The sequence below is a fragment of the Muscardinus avellanarius genome (assembly GCF_963383645.1).
Source record: "Muscardinus avellanarius genome assembly, chromosome: 6".
Taxonomy (NCBI): domain Eukaryota; kingdom Metazoa; phylum Chordata; class Mammalia; order Rodentia; family Gliridae; genus Muscardinus; species Muscardinus avellanarius.
Window position 1 is genome coordinate 76,365,315 of NC_137791.1, and position 16,834 is coordinate 76,382,148.

At 41.2% G+C, this 16,834-nt stretch overlaps 1 protein-coding gene across 1 annotated transcript; it reads right to left on the bottom strand.

The window, feature by feature from the left end:
* Positions 1 to 4,033: 4,033 nt before the first annotated feature.
* On the bottom strand, positions 4,034 to 10,100 carry CCNG2 (cyclin G2; the record flags this gene model as incomplete). Its single annotated transcript, XM_080697954.1, has 8 exons — positions 10,046 to 10,100; positions 9,826 to 9,963; positions 9,054 to 9,191; positions 7,858 to 8,108; positions 7,636 to 7,714; positions 7,447 to 7,545; positions 5,065 to 5,270; positions 4,034 to 4,157 (listed from the first exon to the last, which is right to left on the bottom strand). The coding sequence occupies exons 2-8, from the start codon at positions 9,961 to 9,963 to the stop codon at positions 4,034 to 4,036; spliced, it is 1,035 nt and encodes a 344-aa protein (XP_080554080.1). The 5' UTR covers positions 10,046 to 10,100.
* Positions 10,101 to 16,834: the final 6,734 nt, after the last annotated feature.

The following is a 16,834-nucleotide window of genomic DNA, read 5'->3' on the forward strand; positions in this document are numbered from 1 at the left end:
CAAATATAAAGTACACTGTCTTAAGCCATATATAAATCTAAGTAGATTGCCAAAATAAAGCAATTTGTGCTGGGTGTGGTGGTGCATGCTTGTAATCCCAGTACTTGGAAGGCTGAGGCAGGAGGGTCCAGGTTTGCTAAAGCCTCTGCTACTTACTGAGGCCCTCCGCAACTTAGTGAGACCTTATTTCCAAATAAAAAATAAAGAAAAATCAGGCTGGGAGTGTAGCTCGGAGGTAGAATGCCCCTGGGTTCAATCCCCAGCAACACACACACACACACACACACACACACACACACACACACACACACAAAACAATTTGTTATGTATGATGAGAGAGATGAGAAGTAAGGGGTAATACCATATTGGAACCTAGTGTTAAAATGAAAGAAATTGAAGGGAGAGAGGAGGCAGATGTTAGACAAAGAAAATAGTTTAAATTGCCATAAGAATTGTGCATCCAAGCCAGGTTTGGTGGTGCACACTTGTAATCCCAGCATTTGGGAGGCAGACTGGAGGACTGTGGTTCACAGACAGCCTTAGCTACTTAGCAAAGCCCTTCACAACTCAGCGAGACCCTGTTTCAAAAACTAAAGACTAAAAATTAGGGCTAGAGGTGTAGCTCGGAGGTAGAATGCCCCTGGATTCCATCCCTGGAACTACAAAAAAGGAAAAAAAAGTGTGCATCCAATACCTCTAGAGTTAGTCTGAGTATTAACTCTAAGTGTGACAGGTAATTAAAACACAATTTTTCCAATCTCACTGCTTATGGGGGAGAGAAGTAGAGTCAAATAGATGGAGACCCAGGACCCTTACACAGTACTTCACCATTTACGACAGGACCAGCAAAGCAGACAACTGCTCCAGACCATCTCCCACACAGCTGCCAGAGTTGTCTTTCTTAACACCTATTTTAGCTGTAGGAAATAGCAAGGAAAAGCAGGACAGTCAGGTGCAGATTAGGAAGACTTATATGTCATGATACAGATGTTTTCCTAATTGAAAGGGACCTAAACAAATTTTCAAGAAATTCTGTCAAATTTGCATTTTAAAAGGGTATGCAGTTAGCAAAGAGGAGATCAGAAGTAAGCCTGGAATGGGAGATGACTAAAACATTTTGTTACTGATAGGAGCACAGGTCTGAATCAAGCCACTGGCAGGAAGAGACTGAGTAGAGATAAAAACAGTATAAGCAAAATCATATAACTAAGAGGCTGCTGACCCTCCAGTAAACAAGCAGGGCTGCTGACCCTCCAGTAAACAAGCAGGAGCTGAGGATATCACCAACATTTCTGACTTGAGCAGACACTTCTTATTTACTCTCATAGAACATACAGGAACAGCCAGTTTAGGAGTAATCAGAAACTTTCAGGTAAAGTGTCCAGTTGTAAATAAACAGGTTGGAAGCTCAAAAAAAGATGTCTAAACTAAATGTACTGACATCCAGAAATGGGAACAGATGAAGCCATGGGCAGATTCACCTAGTTAAGAAAAGCAGTACAACTCTGGAGGAACTAAAGAAAGTCAAGACTCGGAAAGCCACAGTAACTGTTACACCTCAACAAAACAAAAGCTGAAAGCAGAATATATTGTGCACTAATTACCAAAATTGCTCAGCAAAAAAGGTCATCCTCAGAGAGAGATTATCCACTGGGAAGGTAGGAAAACACGCCCATATCTCCAGGGAAGAGACATTGCATGAAAATCATATTCAGCATGGAAATACATATTCTCACATCATAATGTAGTTTTTTTGGTTTTTTGTGTGGGCCTGGGGATGGAACCCAGGGGCATTCAACCTCCGAGCTACACCCCCTGCCCTATTTTTTATTCTTTATTTTGAAACCGGGTCTCACTAAGTTGCAAAGGGCCTAAGTAGCTGAGGTTGTCCATGAACCGCAATCCTCCGGGCTCAGCCTCCCAAATGCTGGGATTACAAGCGTGTGCCACCATGCCCAGCCATAATGTAGTTTTTTAACCAATGGGGGGGAGTCTATAGTATCAGACTAGAAGGGGAAATTTAAGACCAAAATATATCACCACTTGCAACCTAAGACTTAGAGATCCAAAGAGCAAAAGGCTGCCAGGACTCCATCCATGTTTATTCACCAAGCAAAGTTCTGATTAGAATTTGGTGTCTCCAGAGACTGTACTGACCTGCCAACTTCACATTCTAGCCTCCTTGATACCTGTTGACTTTCACTGTAAATTAATAGGCATTTGGGTTAATTCCCAGTCTCTAAGAGCTTGTTTAATATGAGTCCACCCCAGAGAGAGGCCAATTCTCAAGTGACAGAGTCACTTTCAGTCTTTCCAAGGCTGAGAGCCAAACTGGTAAGGAAGTATTACAGGACCTTTGGTAGGCAGTGGAAAGGCTGACCCCGAGTCCTCCAGCCTCATTTCAAGCATCCTCACTGAAATTCAACATCTTAGCAGGGCATGGTGGTGCACGCTTGTAATCCCAGCATTGAAAGGCTGAGACAGAGGGATTGTGGTTCTCAGACAGCCTCAGCTACTTAGTTGAGGCCCTTTGCAACTCAGTGAGACTCTATCAAAATAAAGAATAAAAAGTAGAGCTTGGGGTGTAGCTCAGAGGTAGAATGCCCCTGGGTTCCATCCCCAGTACTGCAAAAAAAAAAAAAAAAAAAAAAAAAATCAGCCTCTTGACCAAAAGATGTGAATAATTAAATTGTGATTACAAACAGGGAGAAATCATTAACATTTTTATTTTGAACTATTATCTATTATCATTTCAAAAAGATCCTCCACTTCAGAAAACATTCAATGGATGTCAACTTATGGTAAAGAAGTCAGTCATCAATGTCTGATAACAATACAGAATACACAATAAATTATATTTACATGCAATGACTAAGCTATCACACACATGAAGTAAAAAAATATGGTATTTTATGTACATTTTTAAAGATTTACATTTTCATATACAGTTTATAAAGTTAAAAATTCTCTGTACAAAATCTTATGTGTACAGAGTTTATATTCTCCACCCTATGGCTGTATCAGCACACAGATTTGCTTAAAACTGTAATACTACAAACACTTGAATTCTTTTTACTTCATATTAAAATCTTGGCACTCATATGCTAATACATTATTTTTGAAATGTGAATTACAAAGGAAATAAAATGTAATCATGCAGAAATTTTTAATATGAGAAAAGGAGACAGTATGTGCTACTAAATCAACATTTATCAATTTTCATAGATACCTAATTCTGTTCAACTGTTTTCATATAGGTACATGCAAAACTAGATTATGGATTTTTAAATAACATTAAAATAATACTATAGTCTGACAATATTTAGGCATTAAGAATGCAACTAACAGCCCTAGTCTGACAATTATTTCTGCTTTAGCAGAAACCTCAATTAAGACATTAATACTAAAATTCACAAAAAAGTTAACATTATAATTCCTAAGTTTATAAGATCTGCATCAAATAGTACACTGATTATTAAAAAAAAACAATGACAAGGTGTTTGACACTTAAGAGTACTGTACAGGTGTTAGACATTTAAGAGTGCTGTAAAGTCTCTGTTCTGAGAGTTGTGGACGAAAATCTAAGATAAACCACTGAAGGGTTATATCCACTGTCCCTGCTAAGGAAGCACTTGCACACTCCAAATCTGTTAAATAAAGACACCTGAAGGCTTTATAAAAATCTTAAGATAAGCTACACTATTCATCTTTAAAAATCTTCTTGAAAAGTTAACAAATTAAAAGTATCAGCACCATCCCTCCTCTCCCAAGTAGTGAAAGATCAACAAGAAAAATAAAGTGCCAATGTCTAAAGTATTGTTCATTGTTGAAGAGGCACTAACCCATTTGATGGCTTAGGATTAAATATGAAAATAGGCCAGATCTGATCTGAATAATAAACAGAAGGTAGGTATCCTAGTCCGTGTAATTCCTGCCTGCAAGGGGGCTGAACCAGAAAACTTCCTACTCCCCCATTTATTGCTTTGAAACTGGTACACATACTTTGAATTCTGATACAGAGCAATTAAGAGTTCTAAGATGGAAAACATAGTGTCTGTGCCACTTTGAAGTCGAAAAAGAAGGTGCACTCTTGATCACTGTGAGGAGAACTGCTGAGGCTCTCTTCTCCACAACTCATATCTTCACAAGAGTCCTCGCTAAAGGGAAAGACAGACAAGAGCAGGAGGTCATTGCTTAAAATGCACAGATGCGTTATCGGAAAGACAAAACTGAACCTGCTGTGGTTTACGTGAAGACTTTGAGACTTAGAATTTTTGTACTCAAACATTGCTTTCTATTTTATAAAGCCAAACTTAACTTATAACTACATCCTAAAGTGGAATCTATTGTTACCTCATTAGAGAATACAGATTTTTCTTAAGAGATTTACACTATTTACTATTTGCTAAACTATTATTCTTGAACCAATGGATAACTCTGGCAATAACTAATTATAGAATTCTAAGTATTTTAAATCCAAGAAATGCAAACTGAATAAAGTTGAACTCTCCTATCCCACAGTCCAATTAAATGTCCCTGTCTCCAAGATAGTATTAATCTTTATTACAGCAAGAAACTAACAAGCTTTGAAAATGGAACTTCAAAGTCCTTTATCTCTATAAAAAAAGCAACTCATTTAGTAAAATTATTCATTTTACAAAGTTAACTCTGAGTAAGATCATATTTGACAAAACTGTAAGAACATCTATACGTCTGCCCCATTTGTGACTTCTTTTATCACCCCCCAGTCTCTTCTCTAAAGCACCATATTAGAAATTCATGCTAACATTAAAAAAGCCCAGAACATTATTTCTTTGTTTTTTAGCTGAACTGTATTTCAGAGAGCAAGAAAAATAAGGAGAGAAAAAAAAAACAACCAATTTTCCTAAAGGGGAGGGCATAAATCATTAGCATTTTAATGAAACTACTGCTGGCTGATTTTCTCATCTGCAGAAATAATGTCATTAAGGAGCTTTTCTCTGCTGCCTTATAGAATTCTTGAATATAAAAACCAGCAGTATTTAGTCGATAGAAAAAGTCAAGTTGGTCAAAATACTTGCTTACCTTTCACTTTCATCAAAACAGCCCCCCTCCGGAATTGTTGGCAGTTCAGGAACACTATAGTAGCTGTTGTGGAGATTCTGGGCTGTGCGTCTTGAAACAATCCAAACCAGCTTTTTGAGGTCTGGTTTGCAACATTCAGGAGAAGAATATTCAGCTAGGCATTTAGAAACTAACTCCTTCCAGTAAAAGAACTCGGTGTCGTTAATCTGAAAAAAATGTTTTAATGAAAAGGTTACATCAATGGTTCCCAAACCTTGCCACACCTTGGAATCACCAGGTCAACTATAAAAACTACTCCTAATTGGATTTCGCCCCCTGATATTCTGGATTTAATTGATATGAAATATGACTTCATGTCAAGAAATTCTGAAGTTCCCAAGTGACTGTAATGTCCAGTCAAAATTTTGGGGGAATCATTGGTTTGGAGAAAGAGCATCATAAGTGCAATTTACATAGGATGCAATACATAGAAAGGTTTGCCTATTCTAAGAAAATACATTGACCTAAAAATACTAGGTACGACAATCAACTACCAAGTACATATATATATATATATTTTTATATTGAGATTAAACCCAGGAGCATTCTACCTCTGAGCTACACCCTCCTGCTCTTTTTTTTTATTCTGAAATAGGGTCTAGCTGAGTTGCCGAGATTGGCCTTGAAGCTTGTAATCTTTTTCTATCAGCCTCCCAAGTACTGAAATTACAGGCATGTGCCACCAAACCTGGCTCCAAGTATATTCTTTAATAGTCTCAATGCAAATAAATTTAACCTTTTTTTTACAGAAACATACTGTTACAGAAACTAAGTTATGTTTCTGATAAAAGGACTGTTTGGATTGATAATGATACAGAGTTATACTAACACTGGATACAAACTAAAGAAGTCTGCAATAGGAACAGAAGATGAATCTCCCCAAAAGGACACAGTTCCTCTACCACTGGAGAATGCCCTAGTTTATTACAGACTCAATTTTCACTGAAGATGCTTCCATATGTCATTATATATAGTACATTCTGGCCATAACGAGTAAAACTAATTACTATAAAAGCTACCCGTCACCAACAAAATGTTTCACACTTCATGTATTTCCAACATAAAAAGAAGACTTTTCCATCATTTTGGTTTCCATTTCCACTGCATTCAAATTCATCTTAGCCCCTTGCCCTCTGGCTCCTTTCTCACTACTCTACATACATCGCTTCTGAGGTATCCCAAGACTTCCTTCAATTTCCTTACACTGGACCTTGCATCACAATCCCCACGATCCAGTATACCTGGCCACCTTCTTCTTAAAAGCCTCCAACTTCACAGTGCTCTTACTTGCTTAGATATACCTTCCTGCCCTTGGCCCCTAAGAGTTTAAAAAGGCCAATGCTGAAAATCCTAGAGCCTCAACTGACACCTCAAGTTTCTTCCAGTTTCAAATACTACTTCTTCATGGAAAAAAAAAAAAATTTTTTTTTTTTTTTTTTGGTGGTACTGGGGGTAGAACCCAGAGGCTTTCTACCTCCGGACTATACACCCAGACCTACTTTGTATTTTATTTGGAAACAGGGTCTCACTCTCACTAAGTTGCTGAGAGCCTCACTAAGTAGCTGAGACTGGCTTTGAACCTGCGTGGATCCTCTTGTTTTAGCCTCCCAAGTGCTGGGATTACAAGCGTGCGCCACCACGTCCAGCTTGGTCCACCAATATTTTTAGACATAGTCCTTCCTGTCAAAACCTTCACTCTTGAAGATTCTTCAGCTCTAACCTGGCTCCCACTCACAGCATCTCTTCTGGTCTTCCCTGTATTTTTGCTAGCAACCACAAGGTATTTCTTATTAACTAGTAACAGAATATACCACTCCATGTTAAGTTTCATATTCCCCCAACTAGACTACTGGCTTAAGATAAAATAACTAACTGTGCTTTTGTTTTATACCTCTCAATGACTATAAAGCCTTTCTGGGCTGGCCTGCCTAAGAGGCTTAAAAAAAAGCAAAACACTGCTGATGCTATTTTGGTAATGCTACTAATGAGATGATACAGCCCTACATGTGATAGGATGACATCCTATCCCATTTGTGGATGTATGTACCAGGTCTACTTCCCAGAATGCATTTTAGAACAGTATACATGGGGCAGTGTATACAGCTATATTACCACCTGGCATGAATACTACAGAGGGGAGCCTACACGGACCAAGAAGCTAGGCGGAGTGACAGAATTCTCTTTCAGTCTAATATGGTCTGCATTTTGAGAACTTCAGCACTTGAACTACAAGAAAAAAATTAATGCAAAAGAATCCCATAATGTATTACAGCTTAATTTTTAGGTAACCACAGGGGGGAAAAAAAAAACATCAGTAAAGAAACTTGGACTAGAGATATTTACCTTGGAATGTTTTTTAACAAGCAGGAGAATTTCCAGTAATTCAACGGATTTCAAAGTTTCTACTTCCAAGTTGAGAAGGCACAAAGCTAATACAGATGGCTACCAAAAAGACAGGAAAATGAAAATATATATTTTTAAAAATTCAAAATCGAAATTGTCTAAGATATGTGTGGGCAAAAATATACTTACTTTTGCTTTTGAAAAGACAAGTCGACAGTTGCAGGCTTTCAGCTGAGCTTCTAGTTTATCAAGGCTTAGTATTTCTTTCCTGTATAATGTAAAAAAAAAGGACAGAGTTACGTGATTTTAAGTGTAAATCTGGAGAGTAGAAATAAAATTTTTCTTGGCACCTTAATTATTTACTGTCAGTTATAACTGTGTTTAAAGTATAAAATTTTCCATCCCACTGACCTTTCTGAAGTATGACAAAGTACAATAGTATGGTATAAGTGCAAAAAGTTTAAGGCAGTAGTAGCTTCCAATTCATAGTGCAATTTTTCTGAAATTATTTTTTCCATCCGTTTTATGTCAGAAGCAGTACATTTACACTGACTAATGCGGATCACATCATGAATGGAGGGACTATTGCGTTCTTCTTCAACTGTTCTAGCAGCGAGCAAAAAACAACAGACCCCAATGCAAGACAAATGTTTGGGTTTCACCTACAGAACAAGGAATAAAAGGATTCTTTAGACAACTGACATTTTAAGTAAAGATGTTTTTTAAAAATATTGCAATGATGCCTCTACTAGAATACAATCCACTGCTTTGCTTGTATGTACTTGCCTTCCCACAATTACATTCACTTTTACATTTTTAGGCCTTCTTTCTTTAAAAAGAAAAAAGGCTTTTTTGAGCCTTTAAGAGCAGTTAAAAAATTTCTGATTTACAAAATTCAAGACAGTACAATCTCCCTCAAAAGGAATCAGGCTTCTCAACACCAGAAAGTATACTACTGCTTTGGATAGAAGAACAATAGCTTGTGCACATTATCATTTTATGCAAAAATCTTTAGGAATCAGTCCATATTTCAGTGAAATTTTGCCCAAAAGAAATATCACATCAGTTTGTGCAGCATGTGGGACATATGTAATAGCTGCCACGGACAGATGGCTGCCCTTTCTTTTCAGTGCCCTGAAAACTGACCCAGCAGCTGACAGCAATCCTATTGGCAGAAGAATTACCACATTTTTCTCACAGTTGCTGGTAATTCTTAATAAGGCTGTGGCTCCCTGCCTTTAAAAGTCTTACAGGGAAGGGAGTGGGTCACTTTTAATATAACTCATTAGTTCTGTTTCAGTATTTTAAAAAAAAAATACCTAGGCTTAAACAGAAATATGAAGACACGAAAATATGAAAACCTTATTTTGAGAACTATATATGTAAATACTGAGTCAAAGAAACAGTAGTCCTTTAGTCATATCATCGATGAGAAAGTAGTTGAGGTACAGTAAAACCCGATACAAAATACTTTACATTATTTATTAATATTTATGTATAATAAGCTTTATTATTATCACTTGATAAATATTTAACTTGTATGCTAAGCACTGGGCATAAAAAGTGAAACTATATTTATAAATGTAATCACAAAAATGATTAAATACCTTCATAAGAGCCAAGAATCTGTCCAAAATATTGACAGCCAGGACAAAAGTTTCAGTGCAAGATCCAAAAAAGTTAGCTAGACTCCTTAAATCCTCTACTTTGGCATTTCTCAATCTTGAACACAAAGTGTTATCATTCTGCAATAAAAACCAAGAGCCAAAGTTTATTACACTCTTAGAACTAGATGGATACTACACAGAGTCCAGTAATATGGTATTTTCCTTTAATTTCCAACAATACGGGGGTAAGAATGGTGTCAGTTAATAACAACTTATACTAACCAGCTATAAGAAGTCACTGACTTATAAAAATACTTATGGAAGAGCTTCAGCAATTCAGTGTAAGGTAAACCACTGCTGCATCCCAGAGGACTATACCAAATACAGTATAACTCAATTCCCTTGGAACAGATACTCCCTTGCTTCTTTTTTGATTTTCTAAAATCATCTAAGATCCCACTATAAATATTACAGGGGCGGAGGATGTGAGATGAACCGCTCATTTCTCTAAAAGTTTTCCAACCAGAAGCTTGGGGGAGGGGGTACCAACATTTAAAGAAACACTTCCCTATATTTGGTAATGCTTCTGTTCTTGCTAAGAAATAAAAGCATAACCCTGCATAATATCAAGGGTTTTTCTTAGTACTCTAGGAACACCAATTTGGTCTTAAACTTTGCAGGCTTTCGTCTCGATTCAAATGGGGGAGGGGTATTACTTCATCCAAGCGCTATCAGCTGCCATTTGAGCAGGTCATCTTTTCTACTAACTTACCTCTGGGGTCGCCTCAATCAAGCTCAGCCCTTTTTCTCGAGGTTGGAATCTCTGTTCTTGTTCCAGGTAGAGACTCAACAATGGGAGGAGCTGGAATCCTTCACGACCCTCCAAGTACTCTACCTCCAAACCCTTCATCTGCAGCAAAGACACCACAAAATGTTAGAGAAGTGTGGGTGCGGGGATGGAGGAGTAAGGCAGAAAGAACCGGTGGCAATACCTCCAGCGAGGGGCGCCCCAGCACACCCGGGCCAGGGTAGGGTGAGGGGACCCGTCACGTCTGCCGGAACCCTCCAGGATCCTCCCCCGGGACACGGAGGTGTGGCAGGGGGCGGGATCCCGGTCACGTCCGCGGGCCAGGGCAGGGTCAGCCCTGCCAGCCCCGGCCGAGGGCGGACACAAACAGGAAACTGTCGGCCTGGGGCGGTCTCCCCACGTCGCCCCACCTGAAGCCACCCCGCCCCGGGACCGCACCGGGGTGGGGGGCCGGCGACTGCAGGGGGTCCTGGGGGTGGGGCGTTACACAATAGGGGGGAGGAGGAGAGAAAAAGTCTCGCGACTAAACAAAGAACCAGAGGGAGGAGACTCCCGAGCCCCGCCCGCCCGAGAAGCCCAGCTCCCGAGCCCCTCTCGCAGGAGCCAGCCCCCCACGTTCCCCGCCCACAGCGCCCACTCCCAGGTACCCGAGCCGCTGACACCCCAATCCAAGGGGCGGCGAGGCCCAGCTGGCTGGGGTCCGGGAACACGAGTCCAGACTGCCCCGTAGCCGAACATCACCTCCCTGCCCTCCACTGGCTTCCGCCCCACCCGAGCGAGCCCCCCACCCATGACAAAAGGAAGCGGGGACGCCTGCGCCCCACCAGTATCTCCACGGAGGGGCAGCTCCCCGGCCGGGTGGGCAGGGAGATCCCGGTGCAACAGCCCAAGACTCGCCAGCCCCCTCCCCGCCCCCACTGCACCCCCGACCTCGAACAAAGAAACCCGGCGCGACCCCGACCCGATCGACCCCGGGGGTCCACTCACCGTGCCCGTGTCGCCCCCCGGCAGGCTCGGCGGGGCGTCCGGACCGTCTCCGAGGTGGGGCCGCGGCCTCAGCGGCGCCCCGGGCCCCGCATCCGAGCCTTCCCCGCCGCCTCGGCCTCGGCCTCGGCCGGCCTCACAGCCCCCGCCTCATCCCGCGCCCCGCGCCCGCCCCGCCCGGCGCCCCGGGCCCCGACCCGACCCCGCCGCTGCTCCCCGCGGCCCCTCAAAACCCTTGTTTTTGTTTTGAGTTTTCGACGCCCCCAAGGGGGCGGGGCACGTGACTCTCCGCGGAGGAATCCTCCACTTCCTCAAGAGACTTTGAAAAAGAGTCCCGCCTCGCAGCCCCAGGTCCGGGCCCCTGAGCGACCCCTGGCTCGGCCGACCCAGCTCCCGCCCGCCTGCGGTGAGGAGGGGGGCGTCTGGGCGCCGAGCTTATTCCACGATGGATCCCGAGGGCCCGGGAAGCGCAGCCAGAGGATGGAGGGGCGGAAGGACACCGTTCCCGGTCGCATCGCACCTTTTAAAGGTCCCCTATTTGTTTTGTTTTGGCTGTTTTGAAAAGTCCGCCCAAAGTAGACGGCTCTCTGATTGGGTAAGGGTGGAGCGAGCTGACTGCCGAGGACCTGATTCACTCTCCAATCTGGATTGGCTAACTGATTAGTCTCTGAGCCCTCTGATTGGCTCTCCCCGTCTCCGGCCCCTCTCTCTTCCTCCGGGCCTTAGCAACTCTGGGGTTTAGATTGCGCATGCTTGGGTGAAGTCAGCTGGCGTTCAGCTACCTGCTCAAAGGGGTGTAATCGACTTTCCCAGCCACCTCCTCCTGTCCGGGGAGAATGAGGTGCCACTGAGGTTTGCACCTCCAGAAAGCCCTAACAGCCACATAACCTTTGTGCCAACCGCTTCCGCCTATGGATCGTCTTCTACGTCCCTTCTTTATTTTGCCCTGCGCGTCAATTTTGCAAAAGTCGATCAAGTTACTCTAGCATTTTCAGGGTGCTTACTGAAATACTGTTTTAAAACTTGTTTTAAAATTGTCCGACTCGGGAAAAGGGGAAAAATAGAGATAAATGAAACAAGAAGGACAAAAATAGTTTCTGAAGTTAGGTGATTGGGTACCTGAGGTTTTGTAATTCTATTTTACTTTTCTTGTCCTTGGAATTTTTCTGTAATAATTTCAAAGGAGGGTCTTTTTCAATAAAAAGTACGCTCGATGAGAGCACATAAACATCTAATAATTATAATAGCGTTCCTCCGGAGGTTGTAGTTGTGCTGTTGTTTTAATGATGCTCCCAGCGCCTCTTGGTCGTTGGTCGCCTATAAATTACCATTTATTGTCCATTATAATTAGCGTAGTTATTAAGGTGGACACCTCTCCTGAGGATGGGCAAAAAGCAAATGAACTAGGTGCCTTAGGCTGAGAAACTTGCACAAGGAGTATCTTCGGGAAAAAAAGGAGACTCCACTATGACATTTGTAGTTTCTTTACTTTCTGCCTCCTCGATATCCACCTCCTGCCAAACACACAAATAGCACATTCACCATTCACGAGTTCTAATCTAAATAATCAATCCCTGGGAAGTGATTTCTCCTTTCTGCTACTTTAGGTATTAGCTGGAACTAGACACAGACATTTTGCCTGAAGCATTGGGGGAAAAAGAGAGCCCAAAGAACTAATACTTTTACTTTAGATAAGTGTGGTCTTGTTGAGAACTTTGGGAAATGAAATAAAACTAGCACAGTACTTTTAAACGATTTACAGACGGTATAATTTTATTCAGTGCTTGTCTGGTCTTTTAAACATTAAACTCTTATTTGATATAGCCATTTAGTCAGAAATTCATGCTAACAAAAATAAAACAGGGACATATAACTGATTTGAAAAATATAGAGCTAAAATTACAATTTAGATGAAAGTTCATGTACAGAGAATAAAGAAGTTCAGTGAAAGAAGCCCAGGGAAAGAGGGAGAAGGAAAGGGAGGGAGGGAGGGAGGGGGAAAGGGAGGGGAAGAGAAAAAACAAAGAAGCAGCTACATGAAAACATATACCCTGAGAGAACCAAAATATAAAGAAGACTGATGACTTTCTTCAAGTAAGAGGACAAAGGTAGAAAAGGAACATAAAATATAAAATATGTTATGTGAATGAAAGAGGAAATGTAAAACTATGTGGTAGGAGATTTTAAAAATAGCAGAACATGTAAAACAAAAAGAAACAGATATAGAAATTGTCCTTTGCTTAGACCAATGAATGATATAAAGTTATTGAAAATATGTTGTATTTTGTAACTGATATTTATGTGTCTTTTTCCAGACAGTCTCTTGAATGATGTGAACAGTTCTCTAAGAGTTAAGAGAAGCTTCGTAAATGGTGTTGAATTTCCTGCTCTCTGTATGCCCTGCTCAGCACAGGAAACTAATCAACTTGTCCAACATGGAGTTCTTTATCCACTTTAGTCTTTCTCTTTAAGATTAAAAAAAAATCAGTCATTAAAAATATTGGTCCAAAAGTTGCATCATCCTTTTTTATTTTTTATTTTCAAAAAACTCCTTCTTTTAATAGTGATATTCTGGGGGAAAGGAGAGAATTATGTAGGTTTTCTCAGTTTAGTCTGCTATTTTTTCTTTGCTCATTTGCCTCTCTCTCTCCTTTTTTTTTTTTTATTTTAATAACAGCCTTTCTCCAGACTTCCTTTGCCCTTATCACCTTGGCTTACTGTGTTGGACTGTAAGTGTTCTTTATTTAAAAGCTATTTCCCCAGGGCTTGGATGTAGCTTAGTGGCAAAGCACTTGCCTAGCAAGTGCACCGCCCTTGATTCTATCCCCATTCCAAAAGACCAAAAAAAAAAAAAAGACCCCCTTTAAAAGCTGTTCCCCTAGACTGATCAGACTTTACACATTAGGTACTTTTCAACCTTCCCCGGGCTGTTGAGAATGACCTCCCTGCAGAAATCTGGCAGCCCCCCAAAATTAACTTTATTACAAGATACTTGGTCTTCTGCAGCACAGTGCCAGAGATGCAGTACGGCTGGGTGACACTTTGCCCCCGGTAGCCCCATGCAGGCCTCACACGGAGCTGGTTGTCCTCAGTGACATCTGAGACTGAAACTAGAAGATGAGGACAAAACAGGAAATAGGCAGAAACAATGCCTGCATTCAACAAGTGACTTGTGAGGTGTGTTCTTCGAATCTACTCACCATTTAGATTCTACTATGAAAGGAAAATAGGGCTACTCCAAGGGGCTGCACAGCGCTTCCCCAGATGACTGGCAGCCAGACTTCTCTGAACTGTGCAAGGAATTAAAATCCCCTCAACTTCCTAGATAACATCTTGCTCTTCAGAAATGATGGTTTGTGACAACAGTTCCTAGCTTTTTATGCAACAGACATGTAGTAAATACACACAGTGCTAGGTGTGGCACTAGTCCTTAGGGATACAAAAACACGGCCCCACAATATTTCATTGTATACTTGCGGTAGGGCAGAAGTGTCGGCCATGAGATCTGAATGGCTTTGAGACCCAGCTTCCCCACACACCAGACATAATACCTTGAATAATTCACATTGTCCTGAGCCTCAGCCTCTTAAAACGGGGGAGCGAGGAGTTAGTTATGTCTGCAGTATATGTGACAAAGACAAATGTTTGTGAAAGCGATTTGTGTTGGGCATGGTGGCACACACCTGTAATCCTCGTACTTGGAAGGTTGAGACGGGAAAAATCACAAATTGGAGGCTAGTCTCAGAAACTTAGTGAGACCCGGTCTTGAAAAAAAAAATCGGGTTGGGGGTGTTGCTCAGAGGCAAAATGCCCTAGGTTCAATCCCTAGTACCCCCGTGACATATTTGTTAAACACATCTAATCTCTTAGGATTTTTCACAACTCTCTGACTTTCCGAAGAAGAATAAAAGGGATGAGTCATAACTTTGCCAAAGAAATCTGGTAGAAAATAGCTCTGAAAGAAAATAACCTCAGGATCAGGATTTGTAAAGCTGACATGAACCCACAGTCCCCTCCCCTCCCCTCTCAGCACTATTTCTGGCTCCCTGTCTGGGCTGTTTTCTATCATCAGCCTTGGTTTGCAGCCCAAAACTTCCTGCTTAGATTAACCCTGCTAGCAGAACCTGCAAAAGAGACATGAATGCTTAGCTCCAGGGAGAGGAAACCAGAAGGTGTTATCCAACCCCGGGTGCCATCTTGAAGTGAATTCAATCTTTCAACCAGCAACTCAAGTTTTAATCTGAACCTGGAATAATAAGACAATGTATATATCAGGCAGTTGGGCTCTTTCCTAAAACACTCTTAAGAATAACTCAGGGAGGCATCTCATATATTCTCCTTCCTGACTTTCTCATGGACAAGATCTTCTCAACTCTGAAACCAGCAACCCAACATTTTATAATCTAGTTACCATATGGTTATTTTATTGCCTTGGTTGTTAGTGACAAAAGCGTGCTGCATCTTTCTGGGGAAATATTTATGTATCTGAGCAAGGATTATTGATAATCACAGTCAATTCCCAGGTACTGATGTGGCCAGCCTCAGAATTCTAGGAACCATTCACACTATAGAAACCATCTGAAGGATCATAGCAAGTGAACCCGTGTTTCTAGCCAGCCAGTTTTAGTCCTTCCCAGTCCTATGAGCTTACAAGTGAGTTAACCTTCTGTAAACTCTTTCTAAAACCCCAGAACTCAATGCTCCCTTGACTGTGTGACTAATGCATTGCTTTACTATCCAGAGCTCTTTCTGATACATTAAGAGGCAACTGAAATAAATGAAGTAGTTTTGACATGATGTGGAAAAGCTGCAGAGGAGAGCATAACTGAGAATTAAGGCGATTCCTGAAATCCCAGCTGCTTGTCTCAAAATGGTGGGCTTATCCTGAAGCATATATGTACTTTTTTTTTTGTCTTTTCTTTTTTGAGATGGGTATTGTTTTGTTGCCCAGGTTAGCCCTGAACTCCTGGACTCAAGTGACCCTCCCTCCTCAGCCCACCAAGTAGCCAGGACAACAGGCATGACACACTGTGCCACCTTCCAACGTAAACATTTAAGCAGCCCAGACTACATTCTGAAACACTGTATGTTATTATTTACATAACACATTCTTATTTTAAAATTTCTCCAAGAACCTTAAGTCAGATATTGTCTGTCTCTCCATGACACCATGGTACTGTGTAAAGTTGACACTTTGAACAAAGAGTCACTTAGGAGACATCTGTTGAATATATCATTTCATTCCTGAAACAAGTTTTACATCTGTGAAAGTAATGATCTCTTATTTTGATCTCAAATTAAAAGGCAGTTGACATTTAAAGTGATATGAATAAGGAGTATAAGCTTAAAATTTACTTTTGTTAACATTTTGAAGTGGTTTCAACTTCTAAAAAAATTTTGCTTTATACTGAAGATTCACTAGTCTGTCTGACTCCATATATGATATTTTCAATCACAACCTGAAGAAGAAATTATAGCTATATGCAGTAGAAAAACCAGATTTTTTTTTTTGTTTGAAGGTGATGAAGCTTGACAATTTGGATGGGCTCTCCCCAGGGGGAAAAATGGGGGAATTTACAAATACAAAATTAGATATGAAAGTGAGTATTTAAAATGAGACAAAGCAAGACAAACTGTAAATTTTAGAAAATTGGCATATGCTCACTGTTACAGCTCTCTATTGCTATGCAGTGAATAACCACCAAACTTAGGGGTTTTGAACAACAGTGGTTTTATCATTATCACCCATAGTTGTCAGTACTGGCTGAGCTCAGCAGGCAGTTCTTGGTCAGGGTGCAGTCGGATGGTGACTCGCTTGTTGATACTGGCTGTGTGCTGGAACCTCAACCGAGGCTGGTGACCATATCTCATACACATGGGGCCTTTCTCAGTGGTCTTTGCACTTCCTCATGGCATGGTGACAGGACTTGAAGCAAATCAGGAGAATGTTGTATCTTACCTCCTTTTATGAGCTAGCTTTGGCAGTCAC